Source organism: Cryptotermes secundus, unplaced genomic scaffold (genome assembly GCF_002891405.2).
Source record: "Cryptotermes secundus unplaced genomic scaffold, Csec_1.0 scaffold1288, whole genome shotgun sequence".
In the NCBI taxonomy this organism is placed as follows: domain Eukaryota; kingdom Metazoa; phylum Arthropoda; class Insecta; order Blattodea; family Kalotermitidae; genus Cryptotermes; species Cryptotermes secundus.
Genome location: NW_019723927.1, coordinates 511,173 through 529,309, shown reverse-complemented (window position 1 = coordinate 529,309; position 18,137 = coordinate 511,173). Strand labels below are relative to the sequence as shown.

The window sequence follows — 18,137 nt, the reverse complement described above, 5'->3', positions numbered from 1 at the left end:
ATTCTCACATACAAAACTACAGAATGAAATTTTCTTATATTTAGTACTGGAGTTTTACACCAGAAGTTGACAGGCGGACTTTGTTGAACTTAATTTTTCTCAGAAAGTACTCATAAATGAAAATATACTTTATTAGGAACTGTAACTATAATATTTGTTTGAAATATTTTCTGGTGTGATGAAAACTTACTTTCATCTCTGTGCTGTGTGAATAGCTTTGTAACTGAAGGTTTGTACCAGCAGTGTAGATATTTGTAAGCAGTAATTGATGGTAGCAATTGAAGTGTACAGAATTGTAAATAACTCTTTTTGGAAATACATGTACTTCAATTTGGAAATATTTTCCAAATATCCATTTTATAACCTGTATCGCAGTTGTGTATCCCTGGTCTGTGTTATGTTTTAATGCAATGGATTCAAAGCAGAAGAGATTTTTTTATGTACTGCAGAGTTTAGATTACAGTAAGGAATTCTGAAACGGAAGTGTTGATGGTATTTCAAAATATAAGCAATAAAGATGCATCTGCATCTTATGTAGTCAGTTGCATTTTGTAGTCTGACAAATACAGTAACCCCTGTAGTGTCAGCCTAAGTACATAAGTAGGTTATAATACCATTTTAACCAGCTAGGATTGCTGTTTGCATTTCTGCCTTTCTCTTTTTTCTCTTTATTTATAAGTAGTAGCTGTGAACAAATGAATATTGATAGGTGATCATGTTATGTTTGCCATGACAGAATTCAGAGAGCAATTTTGTCACATTGTAACATTGTGAAAGTTAGAAATGAATGTTGTCTTTTATACGAGTATATTTGTGTTTGCAAGTTCTGTACCTTTGGAGGCAGTTTTAACTTTAGTAACCATGTAAAATAAAATCCTACCTACTTTGCATTTGTCCTCTTATGCTTCATAAAAATAGGTCTATGATCCCTCCAGCCCTTTCTTCACCTTCTTTTAATTCTTGTTTCTGTTAGTTTAATCTTGTTGTGAGTGATTACTGGAACATTTATTTTCCCTATCCGATTGAGATAAACTATACAAGTACATTAAGAAATCTTTTTACCCTGTCATAGAAAGCTGAAATTATTTTTCCCATTTTGAATTTTCATACTATTTTTGTGGGGAAAATACATCCTACTTTATGCATGCTGAAACTTGAGCCCTAGAGAATAATATAGAATTTAGTAGCTACGTCTATAATTTTCTCTTGTGTTCTGGTAATAAGACATGGACTTATACCTACTTTTCTGTGTGTTTACTTCTAGGCCAGCGACCTTATTCATGTCAAATAGAGCTTCTGTTATTATATTGATATGTATGTTTTCTGCCAATAAATTAACATCATCACTTCAGACCAGAGGCTAATGTGTTTTTTTTTGTTTAGTTTATTTTTTTACTATTTTAGACAATTGATATGTTCCTATATTGTGTTTTATGTGGTCATGCATTTGTGTCTAATTGGTGTTTTATTCTTTAAGACTCGTACCATGATGAATCTCAATGAAGCAATGGCAGTGCTGAATCTTAATGTGTCCATCAAGTTCGCTTTGGGTGTTTCCTTGTTTGCAAATGCCATTCTGAGTCTTGGGACAGAACGCCATTTACCTCTGTATAAGGCTGCTTGGCGTGGAGAGGTAAAGTTTAGAACCTTGCAAGTGTAATTGTATGATTTTCCACAGAAAGGCTCTAGCTCAAAACAGGATTTTCAAACTTGTTTTATTATCATTTGAATGGACGATCCATATGAGAAGCCACGGTATAAAGATAGTGTGAATGCAGTTATTTGTAGCTGTTTACTTTGTTTGTTACATGTTTCCCATAGTTCTATAAAACTGCAGCTCAGCCTTTCTGTGGTGAACCCTAAATTCTAAACTTAGTATACTGCTCTTTGGTATGGTTAATCAGCAAATAATATTTCAATAACATATTTTCTGTATGCAACCGTTTTGCAAAGGATAGATATGCAACTTCAAAATTATATTTCTAATTCTTCAGCACCCTCTGTTGATAGAAGAAATGAAAAAAGGAGCACTGTATGGTCTAGCAAATGGCAAAACCCATTACTGCTGTTGGTTTCATGTGCTGAACAAGAAGATGGCTGAAAGGAAGACTATACCGGAGCATTACTTTACAGTTTTAGGCGATTGGACACGTTTACATAATACACATTGTCGCCTGGGTTGTGGCATTGCATTGTTCTGTAGGTGGTTACCAACGTAGTGGCAGAACCTGCTTCTGCGTGTTCCTCCAAAATGTTGGTATCCACCTACAAGACTGCATGGTGTCAACCCAGAAGAATTATCACTGCCCTGAAAGCCCTAGATCTTGTTATGGTCTCATAAATTATAACATTTGGGTTGCTGGTATAAAAATGTTATTGTTGTGCTGTATTAACATTCTGTGTTATTATTATGAATGTCCCTGGATAAAGCATATGTTATTGATGAAAGCTGTGTCGTAATTGCAGATTTTAAGTTGCATAGCTTTGACTGAGGTGGGTCATGGCAGTAATACAAAGCGAATGAGGACAACTGCAACATATGATCCTTCCACTCAAGAGTTTGTTATACATACACCAGATTTTCAGGCTGCAAAATGCTGGATTGGAAACCTGGGTGAGTTCAGAATTAACTATATTACGTTGTGGTGTTGCAGCAGCAGGGGTGCAGTGCAGTAGTACAGTGAGATTATTTGGTGGTTACATCTGTTCATTCAGTCCGCTGCAGTGATAATGTCAAACACTGAAGGTCAATGGTCTGCTTGCAGTATCTGTGAGATATGGATAAATCATGGGTTGTGTGCTGTAAATAAATATTGCAAGGGGTCCGGTAACCTTATCCTTACAATGTTATCAGTGCAGCTGACAGAGTAGAAAAAATGATAGTGCACATGTTCACGCCATAGGTTGCCTCCTTCTGCTCAGTCAACTTCACTGATAACAATAGAATTAAGATTACAGGCCTGCTTGCAGCATCAGATTATAGGCCCTATGTTGTATTCTGATAGATATATACTGCAAGGGGGCCAGTAACCTCCCTGCAATGTTATCATTGATATTGTTGCTGTTAGTTGCTGCTGCTACTACTACTACTACTACAATGACCACACCACTACTGCTGGTCCCCCTCCTCTTGTTGAACATTATTTTTTATTGCTAGTGGGGTGGGACTAAGTCCCTTGCACTACAGCCATTTCTGACCTATTGTACCAGCCCCAGATGATAGGTGAGGGTGACTGTGGAGCAATTGGTGGAATGAAGATTGGCAGGGGAAACTGAAGTACTTGGAGAAAACCTGCTGCAGCACCACTTTGTCCACCACAAATCCCACTTGACCAGACCTGGGATCGAAACCGGGCTGCCGCAGTGGGAAGCCAGCGACTAACCGCTTGAGCTATGGCGCAGCCTTCTTGTTGGAAATACTCTAACTGCAAGCCAGTTCCATACACCTTCCAACTCCTCCTCCTCCATCAAATGTAATTGCTTACAAGATACAGCAAGCTATGAAGAACATGGCCTGAGTAAAGATGAAGGCAATAATGATGGAACATAATGAGGAGCCCCATAGTGTGTAGTCACTTGGTATTGGTAGGATAGTGAAATCATTAAGGCTATGATGGGATGGGGATGGAAAAGGAAGGCGTATAGAATGTGATGGGAAACCCTGTTTTAAAAGGAGGAGATGGAGAAGGGAGAATAATATTGTGACATGTTGCGCTATGGAGGACACCCCCTGACCCCGCCAGCGGTGACGTGGCACTTTCGGAGCGTTGCCATTGCTACGGTAATAGGCAGGTGTAAATAGGTCATGAGGGTGAGAGACGGAGTGAACTGGATCAGAACCCTGTCCTGTGGCAGGCTTAAGTTTCTAGTGCAAGAGCAATGCTTAATCAGTAACTTCAGTATAGAGTTAAGTGACTACCTGTACTTTTTCTGGTTTCATAGATGTATACAAGTTCCAGAAATCCACATTAACATTTGTGTCTTCTAACATCCACATCCCTGATTAAGATGTGTAGAGAAAAGCTTTAGGTTTTGTAGGTGAATAAATGTAGAAGAATTGGACTGATTCCGCTAGTAACATGCATGAGAGAATTTGGAAATGCATGGGAAATATTGGTTTGAAGAACCTCAAGGGAAAAGGTCCACATCAGAGGCCTAAACATAGATGGGTGGATAATATTGAAATTCATGTTAGAGGAATGAGGTTCATGTGAACAGGATTCAGACTAGCTTAATATAGGGTCGAATTTGTGAAGACAGTGATGAACTTTCAGATCCTATGAAAACAGAATTCCTTGAACTGCTGAGTAACTTATCAACTGCTAAAGGAAAACCATAGAATTGAGAGGGGTGCATAGGAAGCTGTTTTGTGGGTTAATATCTATTACCATGTCAGATGATATTGCTTTTTTTCCCCCCCAGGTAAAACTTGTACATATGCCTTGCTGTTTGCACAGCTGTGCACTGCTGATGGCACTTGTCATGGGCTGCATGGTTTTGTAACACCTGTTCGTGACCCAAAAACACTACTGCCATACCCAGGTATAATTTTGGGAGACTTGGGCGAAAAGAATGGCCTCAATGGGATCGACAACGGGTTTGTATATACCTTACTGTGATTTCAATAAATTGCAATAATTAGAAGTGATAAGGTATCCAACAGAGAGAGATTGAAAGATTCTAAAGGTTTGTGACATTTGAAGGTCTCGTGGCAGTGACAGTAAAGATTACTGTTTTCAGCTTTGTGATGCTGTGTAGTCTGATAGAAGATTTGTTAAATTACAGAGGAATATGCTACTTCCTCTCCCCCATACATCTTCATGGTGTAGTGCTTAATTAATTAAGCACAGGAGCAATTTCCCCCCCCCCTTTTCCCTCTTCCCCCCCCAATACTACCTCTATCTTTGTGTTGAATAGCCTGTTCTACCCTAGAGACAACATGTTCCTCTGAAATGTCAGCAAACTTCAACCATACTACATGTCACATCCCAGATGAAGTAATCTTCGTTCTAAAAGGAAAGGAACTTTATTTTGTGCATGTGTTCGCCTCATTGCATGTCTTCCTTCATGAAATTTAAATCAAACACCCAAAAGCATCAGACCTCCTTGCATGCCCTCCTTAAATGGCTGATATTCAATAAATTCAGTATAAAGATTATTTCAGTTTACATTGCCATAATGTATTGATTTTTAAATCCTTAGCTAACTAATTCTTTTGTAATAGATTGCAAAATTGAACGCCACCAATACCGAAGTCTACCTGTAATCATGGTCCCCATCTGTCTGAATCAGCTTCACATTCACAACCAATTTGTTATTCATATTGTGGTCTCCTGTTTTCCATTCTTGCCCTGAAAAAGGGAGCAGTGTGTTACTCCAAAATGTAGGTACCTACCTGCCAAGCTCCCCCCAAAAGTGTCACCACCTTGTCGTGGTGGTGGGGCTTGCGTGACTCTCTGACCTGGAGAGCTATGCCAGCAGTAGTTTAACTACTGGTAGGTTCACCCATGCCAGAAAGGTCAGAGGGTAGAGTCCAGGCTAAGAGAGATACCCTGGTCCTCCAGGTTGGGGGTGGGGCATGAGGCTAACAACCTCATCCTGTAAAAAGAATTTTGTTCAGAAACCTAACACCAGCCTCAGGTCATCGTGCGTGGGTCCATTCCTATGGTAGCACGCATTGGTTGTAGAGGAGGCCAAGGCTCACCCAGGGCTGTAGCACCAAGTGGTAGATAGATAGATAAATAGGTAGGTAGGTACCTACCAAGCTTCTAATATTCTTTCCAGTTTATGCAGGGTGATGGATGAAAAACCTTCACTTTTGTCTCACCAGCTTTTCTTCTCAGTTTCTTGCCAGCTGTTTCCTCTCTTCTTGATATCTTCCAGTACATGTCCAAACCATCTTGTTGTGAATTGTCCCATAGGCCCCCTTTGTTTAAATGTTAACTCGGATGCCTCCTTTCATATCCTTGTTCTGTCCATTCTATTTACATGGCCAAACCATTCTAATCATTTCTCTTCTATCACTAACAAATTTTGTTAGGACCGTATAGTCCTCTGAAATATTGGTAACTTACTACCAGACTATATGGTGTCATAACCTACAACACACATCTTATTTTATTTATTAGATGATCCTGAGAAAAAAATTAATGAATGAATTAATTGTCCCAACATATATTTTCTGTATGTGTTAAATTTCATGCATTTAAAAATAATCATGCTCCTTCATTTTAATGACAGGTTCATCATTTTCCAGCACTACCGAATTCCAAGGGAAAGTCTGCTGAACAGACTCAGTGATGTAACTCTTGATGGAGACTATGAAACAGCATTTACCACTCCAGAACAGCAACTTGGTAAGCAGTCTGATAATGAAACTGTAAACAATGAAAGCAGTACCAGATAACCTCCTCTTCATGATGAGACTATTCAGTATGCTGCCTCAGACCCTAAATGTTAACTTTCTTAAAATCTGTTATGTGGTGGGAAGCTGTTTTGAATGTTCATCTGCAGCAATAGTATTACTGGGGATGTTGACTCTACTATGAAATTCCCAACTCATGGGTCCTTCTGGGTCTATCACACCAATTCTTTTTTTTTTTTAACGAATTGGGATGGCAGTCAGGTGTGATCATGATATGGTTAGTAGTGTTAGAGTTTGCTTAGAAACAGAGAGATGCAGATTTAACTCTTGAGGGCTATTGTTTTGATGCACAGATGGAGAAGTATGATTGAAACTGACAAAAATATCTGTTAAATATGTTAAATTGAGGCAGGATATTGCAGTTAGTACAGTAAATAGGTATAGGCTGGAAAGCATGTTTCGATTTCTGCCAGAATTAGGCATCTTTCTCTTCAGCATATGAGAAGATCAGCACTAAATCCCACCTAGTCTCATCTCCAGCTTCTCCACTATCTCCAGGGGGTAAAGCAGCTGGAGCATGAAGCTCGCCTCTCACCAGTGCTGAAGTTAGAAGAGTGTGGAGCAGTACCACTTACCCATATGTCTTCAAGTATGGTGCATACTTAAGTAAACACAAGGATAACTCTGAGTAACACTGCGAGTACTGAGAGGTCCTCTTTCTCCTCTTAATCTTCTTCATTGTTGTCATTATCTCCTCTTCCTTCTCCTTTCATCCCACAGTCCTATTTAATTGTTTAATGACTCTTTGACCCCTTTTTGGTGTCTTCCACTATCTGGGTGATCTGTCTTATTCTGGGTTGTGCCATAAGTCTCTCTCATATAAATTATAATTTTACTGCCTTTTTCAGTATCCTTGTGCAATCCATTCTTTTACATGGTCAGGCCATTGTAATCATTTCTCATGTAACTGTTAAAAAGTACTGAATTCCACCTCTTTCTTCAAGAATTTCATTTGTAACATGGCCTTCCCCCCCCCCCCTTCAGTACTTATAAAGCTTTCATATCCATTGCTTGGATATTCTCTTGCTTTGTTTTTCTTGTAAGAGGCATTGTATGTTAATATTGCTTTAAAATGTATTTATAGATTGTTGTTTTGCAATGTTTTGAAGTATCTCTGTTCTATTCTGTTTATTTTTTAATGTAATAAACTATAGAAGATATCCGTCACATAAAAGGTAAAAAAAATGATAAAGACATCCCTGTAACAGGCTGTGGAGGTAATTTCGAGGTTCCCACATTTTCTAGGCAGTTTGCTCAGATGTCAGTGAGATTTTCAGCCTTACACACTGGCCACCCTTTACCCCCAGGGAGATTCCCAGCACTCATTTCTGTTAGAGGCTGAGTCGACACCAGGCCCATAATACGGCTGGAAGGATTAGGTCAATTGAAAAATCCAGTGACCTCATCCAGAACTGAACCTGCAACCTTCCGGCTTGTAGCATAGTGCCTCAGCCAACTACACTACCATGTGCACCTCCATCCTGTGTTTCCCCAGCTGGTTAAATACATACAAACAAATCAGAGTTGGCTTCTTGTTATCTGAGAATTCAATCTGTAATCTTGATAGAGGAGAAGAGGTACCAGCAAGTAGTTCAGATGGGCTGTGTCTTTGTTATTTTGTTCTAACATTGGAATAAATTAAGTTTAACATTGTTACTGATTTCTCTCTTTTTCTGCCACATCCATATTTGTTTTGGGGCACACCCAGTCTCCTATCCAGCAAGTAATGGGGGCTCGCTCCCTGAGGTGTAGCAGTCAAGGCTGACAACCTCACTGACATATGTGAGCCCATTGTCTAGAAAAAGTGGGAGCTTCGACATCTCACAACCCTATGTGTCTCCATGGCCTGTTACAGAGATAGTTAGTTTTACCTTTATCGTTCAAAAATTCTGTCACTGCATAGTTTTTTATGTTGCTTTGAATGATACTAACATGGTAGATTGTTGTGATGTGGGATGTGTTACTGAAGTTTGGTAGCTATGTATGAACATTTCTGCGGGACTGGCTGCTACCATGAAGATGGAAACAGTAGGTTCCTCCAAAATGCTGGTACCTATCTGCCTATATACAAGGGGTCACATATCAGGAGATAGAAATCTTTAGATCATCGTCTTGAGTACTTCAAATCTTAGAAACTAACACTGTTCCCATTCACAGATTCACATGACTGCTACATGCATTATCAATAAATTGTGAATATGATCGCCATCTGTGAACCGATTTTCTAAAAAATGTGGGAGCCTCGTATTCTCACAAACCTATGGACCTCCATGGTCTGTTACAAGAATATCTTTACCTTTTTACCTGTCCATAGGAGCAGCTCTTGAAAATTTATCTGCAGCCCGGGTTGGTATCATGGGTGAAGGTACAAATGCTTGCTGTTGTGCCGTGGCAATTGCGGTTCGTTATGCAGCAGTTAGGAAGCAGTTTGGCCCAAATCCTGATGACATCGAATTTCCTATAATGGAATATCAACTGCATGTAAGTTTATTAGGTGTGCATTCCTGTCCTTCAGTCTTCACAGTGGGAACTGTCAACAGAACTTGTGTATCATGAAAAATGTTATGAAATTGTTGAATTTGTAACATTAGCCAAAGATGCCTGCAAATATGATCATATGAAACTTTCCTTCTAAACCACAAGCAAAGGAACTCATACGAGGACCCTCTACTAAAAGAGCATAGGACCTGTTGAAGTTAAACAGGAACCAGCTACGATGGGTGGTAGGACTACTTACAGGACACTATCACCTCAAAGGACACCTCTTCAAACTGGGACTAGGTAATAGCCCAACTTGTGAGAGGTGTCAAGAAGAAAATGAAACAGCCACACATATCCTGTGCGAATGTGAGGCCTTGGCGTATTTAAGATTGTGTCACTTGGGTCAGTATTTTATGGAACCAAGTGACTATTTTGACGTCCCCACGTACAAAATCCTATGCTTCATTCGAAGTGCAGGATTGTTGAGAGGATAATCAGAAGGGGAGGCACAATAGATCACTGTGGTCATGGCACAAGGGCCAAGAAGGCCCACCCCTTATACATTCATTCATTCCTTCTAAACCATATGGTAGAGGCAAAAATGTACAAGTTAGGAAATGAAGCTTGAGATCTGGATTGTAATGGCATGTAATTCAGTAGAAGTTAACCAACGTTTTGAATTAATTTATTGCCTCCATCTTCAAGGTCAAAGAGTAGACCAAGCAAGAAACCAGCAAGAAGCAAGTGTCATGCTTATTTCTTGCTAGGTTTACTGCTCAGCTATGAAGGTGAAGACAGTGTATTCTTCTCAGATGTCAGTGAACTCTTAATGAAATACATAGTGTTACAACTCAGGTCATACTCCTCATACTCAGTGCTGCGAGAAACTCCAACAGATTATGAAATGTACCATATGCAAAGTGTAAAAGTTCTGGTGTGTACACTTCTTTTTGTTTAATTTTATAGAAAACTACACAACTTACTGAAAAAGTGTGTTGTTGGATATTAAATGTGTGGTCCTTTTTTTATTTATTATACAATTTTTGTTCAGAATGTTTATATGTATATATATAATCTGCTTCAGATGTATGCAGAAAAGCACATAGATCTTCATGTACAGTATTAGTTGGTGTCTGATTTTAGTCAGAATTAGAATTTATTGACAAATTTTCAAAAAACTCTCCAGTAACAAATGTCATGGATGTTCATTGAGCAGTTGTCAGTTTATAACTAGCGGACAGGTAGACATGATGAAGCTAATGGGCCCATTTTGCAAATCTTTCTTTGCAAATACACGAGTATGAAACAAAAAAGCTTATATGCTTCGAGAAGGGAAATTTTAAAAATGTGAACCAGGGTAATTAAAAATGTATCTCTTTCATGTTTTATGTTCTTTGTGGGTATACTATACAATACCCAAAAGGAAATGACACAAGAACAAACTTTACTATTTTTTGTTGTAAATGGGAAGATTTTAACATATGTGTTCATTATTTAACACACTAAAATAAAATGTGTTCAGACATAGTACCAGTGGCAGTGTATGTGACTTGATACTGTCTTGGCACATAGGTAAATTTAGTGAATGAAGAATTGTGATGAATTAATTCTGAGGCAATTTGGCATTTTCACAGCAATTCAAACATGACTTTTCTAAATGATCATAGCTTTCCATTAGTAGAGTGTCTAGTTATAGTCTCTATAACTTCGACATGATTTCTGGAAAGGACAATTGAATACCACATCCAGAACACCTCTTTGCCCCACTTTGCCTCCCATGTAACTGATAATAAAGAATAAAATGTGTGGAGCTTTTTCTACACAACCTGTATATCTTCAGGATTTGTACTTACATTCAAAGGCAACTTCATATTTCACACTTGAACTTACTGATTAACTCTGTGATTGTTAAAATGTGCTACATGTATCCTTCTACTTTACAGCAGTGGCGGTTATTTCCCTACATAGCTGCCACCTGTGCCCTGAAAGTGTATGTAGCTGATTTCACTGACCAGTATCTTGAATGTGTTGAGAAGTCAAATTCTGGGGAAACAGTTTCCAACTTGGTAAGATTTCAGACATTCTCGCAGTTCCTGACAAGTATGTTTTATGTCAAATTTCTGATGATCTACATTTTACAGCTTTATTAAATTTATTAGTAGCGTGTGGAGTTGGTGTCTGACATTTCAGGGACTGTCTCTGTCCCTACCATCAGAGGTTGACATGACAGATGTTGTGTTCACATGCTGTATTTGTATAAAAAGATCTGTTTGTCCCAGGCCACACATCTCATGAGCAAGTTCAAGTAGTCAGTGTTGATCTGTCCCAGCAGGTACCATGTGGGGTACGGCTTCTCATTATCACTCGATGCAAGAGTATGCTCTTCTGCCCCAGAGCTGGTCTGGATGCTGAGGAGAAGAGAAAATCTTTACTTCTGCCAAGAATTTAATCCTAATTCCACATGAAGTTATTGGAATTTTACATTTTATTTTTTGATCATCAGAACATGATGAAATTTTGAGTCACTTCTAGGAATTTGCTTAATTATTCATATGTTTACTGGATTATTTTAGCCATATATTTTAATGAACATAGAGGATTAAAGAGATATAAGCCTTGAAGATACTGTATGCATATAGAAGATTTTGACATGAAACTATACAAACACAGCACATAGGCAATGAAAATAATCTCTAAACCTGTTCTTTTTATATCCACTCTATATTTATCTTTGTAACAAATGATTATTAGCTGATTGCTTTATTGATTCTTTGGTTATGTGAGCTGTAGAGGCTCTGCAGTTTTGAATAAAATGTGAGAGTGATTCTGTATGTTAAATTTAGTAGGAAAATGTAACAGCCTTTTTCAAAATACTTCTTTGCTATTTGACATGTAATATAAGGATTGAAGATCTGTCAGAACTGCAGAGGTCATGTACATTATGGGGTGTGAGGATGTGAGGATTTTCCGCAATTGTGAGAGATCAGACAATAATAAAGTGAAAAATGTTATGGAAAAACTAGCATAATGATTGCAGTTTAGTATCCATGCTGTACAGGTTATAGATGACTTCCATGGTGTTTGATAAATTGCCATAATTGCTATATGAAGTTCTGCATAACTCGTTGCATTCAAGCACCATTTATTGAGTTCCTTCATAATATGGTCTTTCAGTTCAGTGGAGTGGAGGCAAGTAGCATAAACATAAACCCTCACAGGAGAAAGTTTAGGGAATGTTGCCAAATTGTGAAATTAAGCAGTCTAGAAACATTCAGCTAAGAAAAGTCATGCTTTATCTTGCTGCATTAGCTGTTGCACCATCCTCTTAAAACCATACATTTTTCACCCTTTGTCACATATTTGCATTTCTGTAGCCATAAATGATTGCAGCAAAGTGCAATAGTGTTTAGAATCTACAGTAACAGCATGGTTGTTTTCATCAAAGAAATAAGGCCCATTCACACAAAATGTGAAGACACCACACCAGACAGGTACCTTGTCAGTATGGAGAGGTTCTTCATGGATCCACATAGGATTGTTATCATTCTGGTACCAGAAATTATGTTTTTTTAAGTAACCAGACAAGTGGAACTGGGCCTTATCTGACATGATCAAAACATTCAAACCCCCTTCATTTTCTTCCCCCCCCCCACCCCACAAAGAATTTCAAAGGAGAAATTTTATCCTCTTCTTTCAATTTGTGGGTTACATGACTTTTGCATGGATGAAACCTCAAGTCGTCATGCAAAATCTTTTGAAGGGGCTTGCTTAACATCTGTAAGGTGACCGTGTGCTGCCTTTCCAGGGGCATTGGCTCTGTTGCATTACTCCTGTCATTCATTCTGTGGTGTGTGAACAGAACATACATGGCCAAGAAAAGGTTTATTCACTACACTACCATGAATAGTGAAATCGTCAGCTCTCTTTGAAATGGCATTACATGAAGGAATTCTTCCATGCCTCAGAACATCAAACACACCAAACATCTTTTCATCTACACAGTAGACTTATTTTCAGAATAAGTTTACTTGGCAAAAGTGTGATGATTCACCATTCCATTCTACATGACTAGAGAACTACATATCAAGACATATGTACACAATATTTGCTTTCACCACTCCAGTCACTTGCCCACAACATCAGTGTGAAATACATAACATTGTCACACCCCATCCCATAGATAAAAAATGACTGATAGAAAATCAGGAATAGTAAATATATATTGATTTGGAAGTTGGTGACCATAGTTTATTTTACGGTACTGTCCCTATCACATATTTCAGAGTTCCAAATTTTACTGCCTTCATTACACAAAACCTTCTATTTCAGCCGGCAAGTGTTTCGGAGATCCATGCAATGGTATCAGCAACCAAACCTCTGGTTACGTGGACTTGCCGAGATACCATACAGGAATGTCGGGAGGCATGTGGTGGACATGGATATCTGAAAGGTTTCCTTTGTATTATTTTTATATTTGAAATATACACTTTTTTTATTTTGTATATTTGTTCTAATTATGCGGGCTTCCTGTTGATCAGCGTCGGGCCTGGGAGATCTCCGCAACAATTTTGATGCTTCAGTCACATATGAAGGAGACAACAATGTGTTGATTCAGCAGACTAGTAACTGGCTACTGAGACAATGGAATAAGGTCAGGGAGGGCGAAGGAGTTGCGTCACCATACAATACTGTTGATTTCCTTTCAAATGCAGCAGACATTTTAAAGAAGAAATTCACAGGCAGGGATCTTCAAGATGTTACAAATCACAGTTGTAAGTAGGAAGAGCATACTTGCTTCAGAATTTCTCTCTTGTTCTGTTTTCATGGCATGACTGTGTATCATGCAGCATGGCAGTCTGATTGGTGCTTGTTGTTACAATACTGCAGTATCGTCCAGTTCTTTGTCTCTGCATCTTGATACTGCTATTTCAGAATTTTTTAAATCATTCACTCTTGTTCTATCAGAATACCCTTCTGTTATTTTTATTTGCAACTGTTTCACTTGCATCTATCTCTGTCTTCATTTTTGTCATCCTTTGGCACTTTCCTGCCTGTTATCTTTTGCTGTGCAGGTTGCCATAGGTAGATGACATTCTAGAGGATTGTCATTGATGATTCCGTAACAGATTCACTATCAGTCATACGTGTACATTCGTATCTGACGAGATATTTTGGGGTGGAACTGGAATGCTATGGTACAATCCATCAGCTGTTTGTAGACTTCAGAAAAACATTGTGCAGTTCTTTAATTAAGTTTGAAATGTCAAAGTTTATAGGAATGTACACTGCAATAAAATGTATCTAGGTTCACATTTGTCTGAATTCAGAATGTGCTCAAAGAGAGGAATGCTTTATTGCCGTTGTTTTTCATTTTCATTTTAAAGTATACCATCACAGATAGCCCTAAAGACTCAAGAGGAAGTAGAACAGAATGGGCACAACAGGAAACCTTGGTCTGTGCTGTTGATTTTAATTTTTAGGCAAGAACATAATTCCATAAAGAAGGTTACAGGAACTGAGGGGCTAGAAAGGCAGTTGGTGAAGAAATTGAAAGAACTAAGGTGTTCATGTCTTGTCACCAGAGTATAAGACTGAATCAGTATAAGAAGAGCTGAGAAGGCCTTTGAAAATGTTACAAATTTAAGTACTGGGATTGTCTGCAACAAATTAAAATCAAATGTAGATTAAAATCTGGAAATACTTGCTACTGTGGTAAACCCTCACTAGTCCGGATGTCATATAATCTGGATTCACATATGAAAAATAAAAAATCCTGTTCAGAGTTGAGTACATACTTTAAAAGACACATGGCAGTTAGGAAGACAGCTGAGTCACTTGTCTGTTTAGGCTAAACTTGACAGTTTCTTCAAACCTGCATTATTTCTTTCAGAAATAAGTGCAACTTCAGAGTCTTCCATCAATGAATAAATGTCTTGTCTTCTTATAGTTTTTAAATAAAGGTTCTATGGTAATTTTGTTGTTTATTTTCATCAACATTACTTATATCATTTAATTTTCCATTTATTTATGTTCTAAGTTTATATTTATTTCAGAATCTAGCGCTTCACTAATCTGGATTATTGCTTAAACCAGATGACCTATACCCCCAGTTACTCTGGATTAGCGATGGTCTGCTGTATTCAGTAAAGACTTTTACCACCTCGTCTCCTGTCTAAAGACCCAAAGATTATAATATAAATGCTGTAGTTTTACCCTTTACTTACTTTCGCACTCAAGGAGAGGAAGACAGTTTTAGGTTGTATGACAAGAATGCAAAGGAGAGTGTGTGGACTTCGGAGAGATGAAGTAACAATAACAGTAGTGTGCAGAAAATTACATAATGAGGGGCATCATAATTTTTACTGTTCTGTTAACATTGCTAGGATGATTAAGTCAAGACAAATGAGATGTGTGAGACATGTAGCATTCCTGGAGGAAGGAGACTATAGGAATAATGTTAAAATATGTCTTAGAGAAATTGGTTATGAAGATGAGAGCTGGAATGATCTTTCTAAGAGGAAGACCTGATGTTGGCCTTTTTTTCCCCCCCTTATTGTGTTAATGATGCTTATGTTGCATATAAACAGAGTTTCTTGACTTTGGGAAAGAAATTACTGTACCATGGTGTTAGTCTGTCAGTGCATAAATTTAATTTATTTACTATTTACTTCGTTTTCCAGTTATTCTGAATTCCTATCAATGGTTAATTTGCTGGCTGCTTCAGGAGACACACAGGAGACTTTGTATTTCTCAGGAAAGAGGAGAAGATAAATTCACAGCAAGAAATAATGCTCAGGTTTTTCGAGCTAGGACTCTATCTCTTGCATATGCTGAGGTAAGGAATTATGATTTGTGTTTTTTGCGATACACTAGCATATATATATCTAAGGGAGGTTCAATAGAAACCTACTCAAAGATGATTACTGGAAATATATTTAACAGAAACATGTTGCAGAATAATGCACTTGTGTACTTCTGGAGAAGATGTGTCAGTCAAAGCTTAGACAGTACCATTCAAAGTGTTCTGGTGAAGTTACACGTCCTCTATGGGTTATGGTGTTTGGAAAAACATCTGACATTATTCTATCAAGGTAAGGCTTTTATGTTTATCATACATTAGAGTAAGCTTATAATACCAGACTGAGAAATCATTGGTTTCTTGATTAACTGGTTATTTTGTTTGTGTACACACTGAGTTGTAAACATGTATGTACTATATAAAAAGGGAAGTTAATGCAAATAGTTCGTCAGTATTGCCAACCTCACATATTCAAAAGAATGCTATTGCTGAACAGAAATTGTGGAGAACCCAATGTGCATGTTACGCAAACAATAGAGAAGAGTTTTTATCACCCACATATGAACAAAAATTGTTGCGGAGCCAAGTGCACTGTTAAATCAAGAAACTGGCAGTAAGTGATTAAATTTGTGGTAGGAAAAGTTCCTGTCCATGATTCGAGAAACAAAGTCATGTCAGCATATTCAAAGTGGAGGAATGGCACCACCAGAAATTAGAGTAGGTTGCATTTAAGTATACTTACTAATTCTGAATTTAATTTGTTTCATTTATTGACAGTCTATGTATAGCTTGTAATGAGTGCAGATGAAACCCATTAACTTTTTCAGTGGCGTTACCAGAATTTTGTGATTTATTCTCTGTTTGTGCTCAGTATATCCCAGGAAGTTTTCATGATGAGTGTTGTACAGTGTATGTTATATCCTGATTTTGTTCCAGGCTGTGTGACAGCCTTTGTGTACAGTTTCTACATTTTCAAAAAATGAAATCTTTTGTGACTATTTTCTGGGTACAATAACTGTATGTGTTAGGGAACAAATTTCATTTTAAATCCCACTGAAAGGGTGACTAAATTAACCACACCACATCATATAGGTAAGTGTTTTGCAATGTTTGACACAGGCGGCTATGCAACGGACTCCAGCCTTGCTGATCTGGTAAAAGAGGGGATTCTGCAGATGTGTTCCCAGCTGAAGCCAGAAGCTGTGGCCGTTGCTGACTCTCTGGCTCCTCCAGACTTTGTTTTGAATTCTGTAATAGGAAAGTCTGATGGAAAGGTTTGTACAGTAGAAACACTCTAGTGCAGGTTCTTTTTATTGCTAGTGGGGTGGGACTAAGTCCCTTGTACTGTGGCCACTTCTGGCCTATTGTACCAGCCCCAGATGTTAGGTGAGGGTGACTGTGGGGCAATTCGTGGATTGAAGATCGGCATGGGAAACTGAAGTACTCGGAGAAAACCTGCCCCAGCGCCACTTTGTCCACCACAAATCCCACTTGACCAGACCCGGGATCGAATCCGGGCCGCCACAGTGGGAAGCCAGCGACTAACGTTTCTTGGCATTGGTATGTCTGCATACAGGCTGCAGAACTTAAGATTAGCTCTTAGTTTCATAAATTCCAAAGAACATATTACGTGGACAGTTTTGGACATTTCACAATGAGGAGTGTCTTGATTTGTAAAGGTTATCTAGTATTTTGTTAGTTTTAGGGTATGTTTTGATGTTATCATGGCAGTGATCAGATTCTGGTAGTCTGGATTGTGATACTGTCTGATCTTGTAGGCAGTTACCGCATTTTGAAGGAACATACTTGCTCCATCTTCAAGGTTTAAGTGTGTAGAGTGAGGAATCTGCTGTGTTCTATATAGTTGGTTTGCAAGGAAAGTGGTCACTCATATTCACAGAACAGGGAAAGGACACAACCTAGTCCAGATTAATGGGAAAATGGCCCACCACAATATTATCATCACAGGAGGAAAACTGAATTGTGAAAAATTACTCCTCATTTGCTGTTAGCATTGTGAAACACTGCTGGCTGTGATGGCTTGGGGATGTACATAGGATGACAGAGACAAGGAATGTCTGCAGTATTATGGTTGGGAAACCTCTTAGATAATGACCGCTTAAAAGACCAAGGAGGAAATGGGAGGATAACTTTAAAATTGATCCAAGAAAATAGGTTTTGAGGACAGAATATGGATGGAAGTTACTCGCACTCATGTCAAATGGTGGGCATTAGTGTTTGAAGTGAACTACCAAGAAGATTTTTTAACTCATCATGTATGGCTACATTAGAAACATACCTTAGATCAGTGCTGTTCAACGTTCTTATGTACTCGGGCACAATTCACTGATGCCTATGGAGGTGTGGGTGCCACCACACACTACTACTAATAGTACTTCTACTAGTACTACTATTAATAATAATAATAATAAT

At 38.3% G+C, this 18,137-nt stretch overlaps 1 protein-coding gene across 8 annotated transcripts in view; it reads left to right on the top strand.

The window, feature by feature from the left end:
• The window catches only part of LOC111862203 (peroxisomal acyl-coenzyme A oxidase 3), a 44,100-nt gene that overhangs the window by 22,695 nt on the left and 3,268 nt on the right, over positions 1-18,137 (top strand). For 7 of the 8 annotated variants that reach the window (XM_023847403.2, XM_023847409.2, XM_023847406.2 and 4 more), the window contains 11 exons: positions 1,478-1,633; positions 2,467-2,614; positions 4,423-4,597; positions 6,241-6,356; positions 8,739-8,905; positions 10,849-10,971; positions 13,235-13,355; positions 13,444-13,677; positions 15,586-15,740; positions 15,861-15,996; positions 16,824-16,978. In XM_023847403.2, coding sequence (XP_023703171.1) covers positions 1,478-1,633; positions 2,467-2,614; positions 4,423-4,597; positions 6,241-6,356; positions 8,739-8,905; positions 10,849-10,971; positions 13,235-13,355; positions 13,444-13,677; positions 15,586-15,740; positions 15,861-15,996; positions 16,824-16,978 — 1,686 coding nt within the window. The remainder of the gene's footprint in view (positions 1-1,477; positions 1,634-2,466; positions 2,615-4,422; positions 4,598-6,240; positions 6,357-8,738; positions 8,906-10,848; positions 10,972-13,234; positions 13,356-13,443; positions 13,678-15,585; positions 15,741-15,860; positions 15,997-16,823; positions 16,979-18,137) is intronic. The other variant, XM_023847410.2, reaches the window with a different exon arrangement.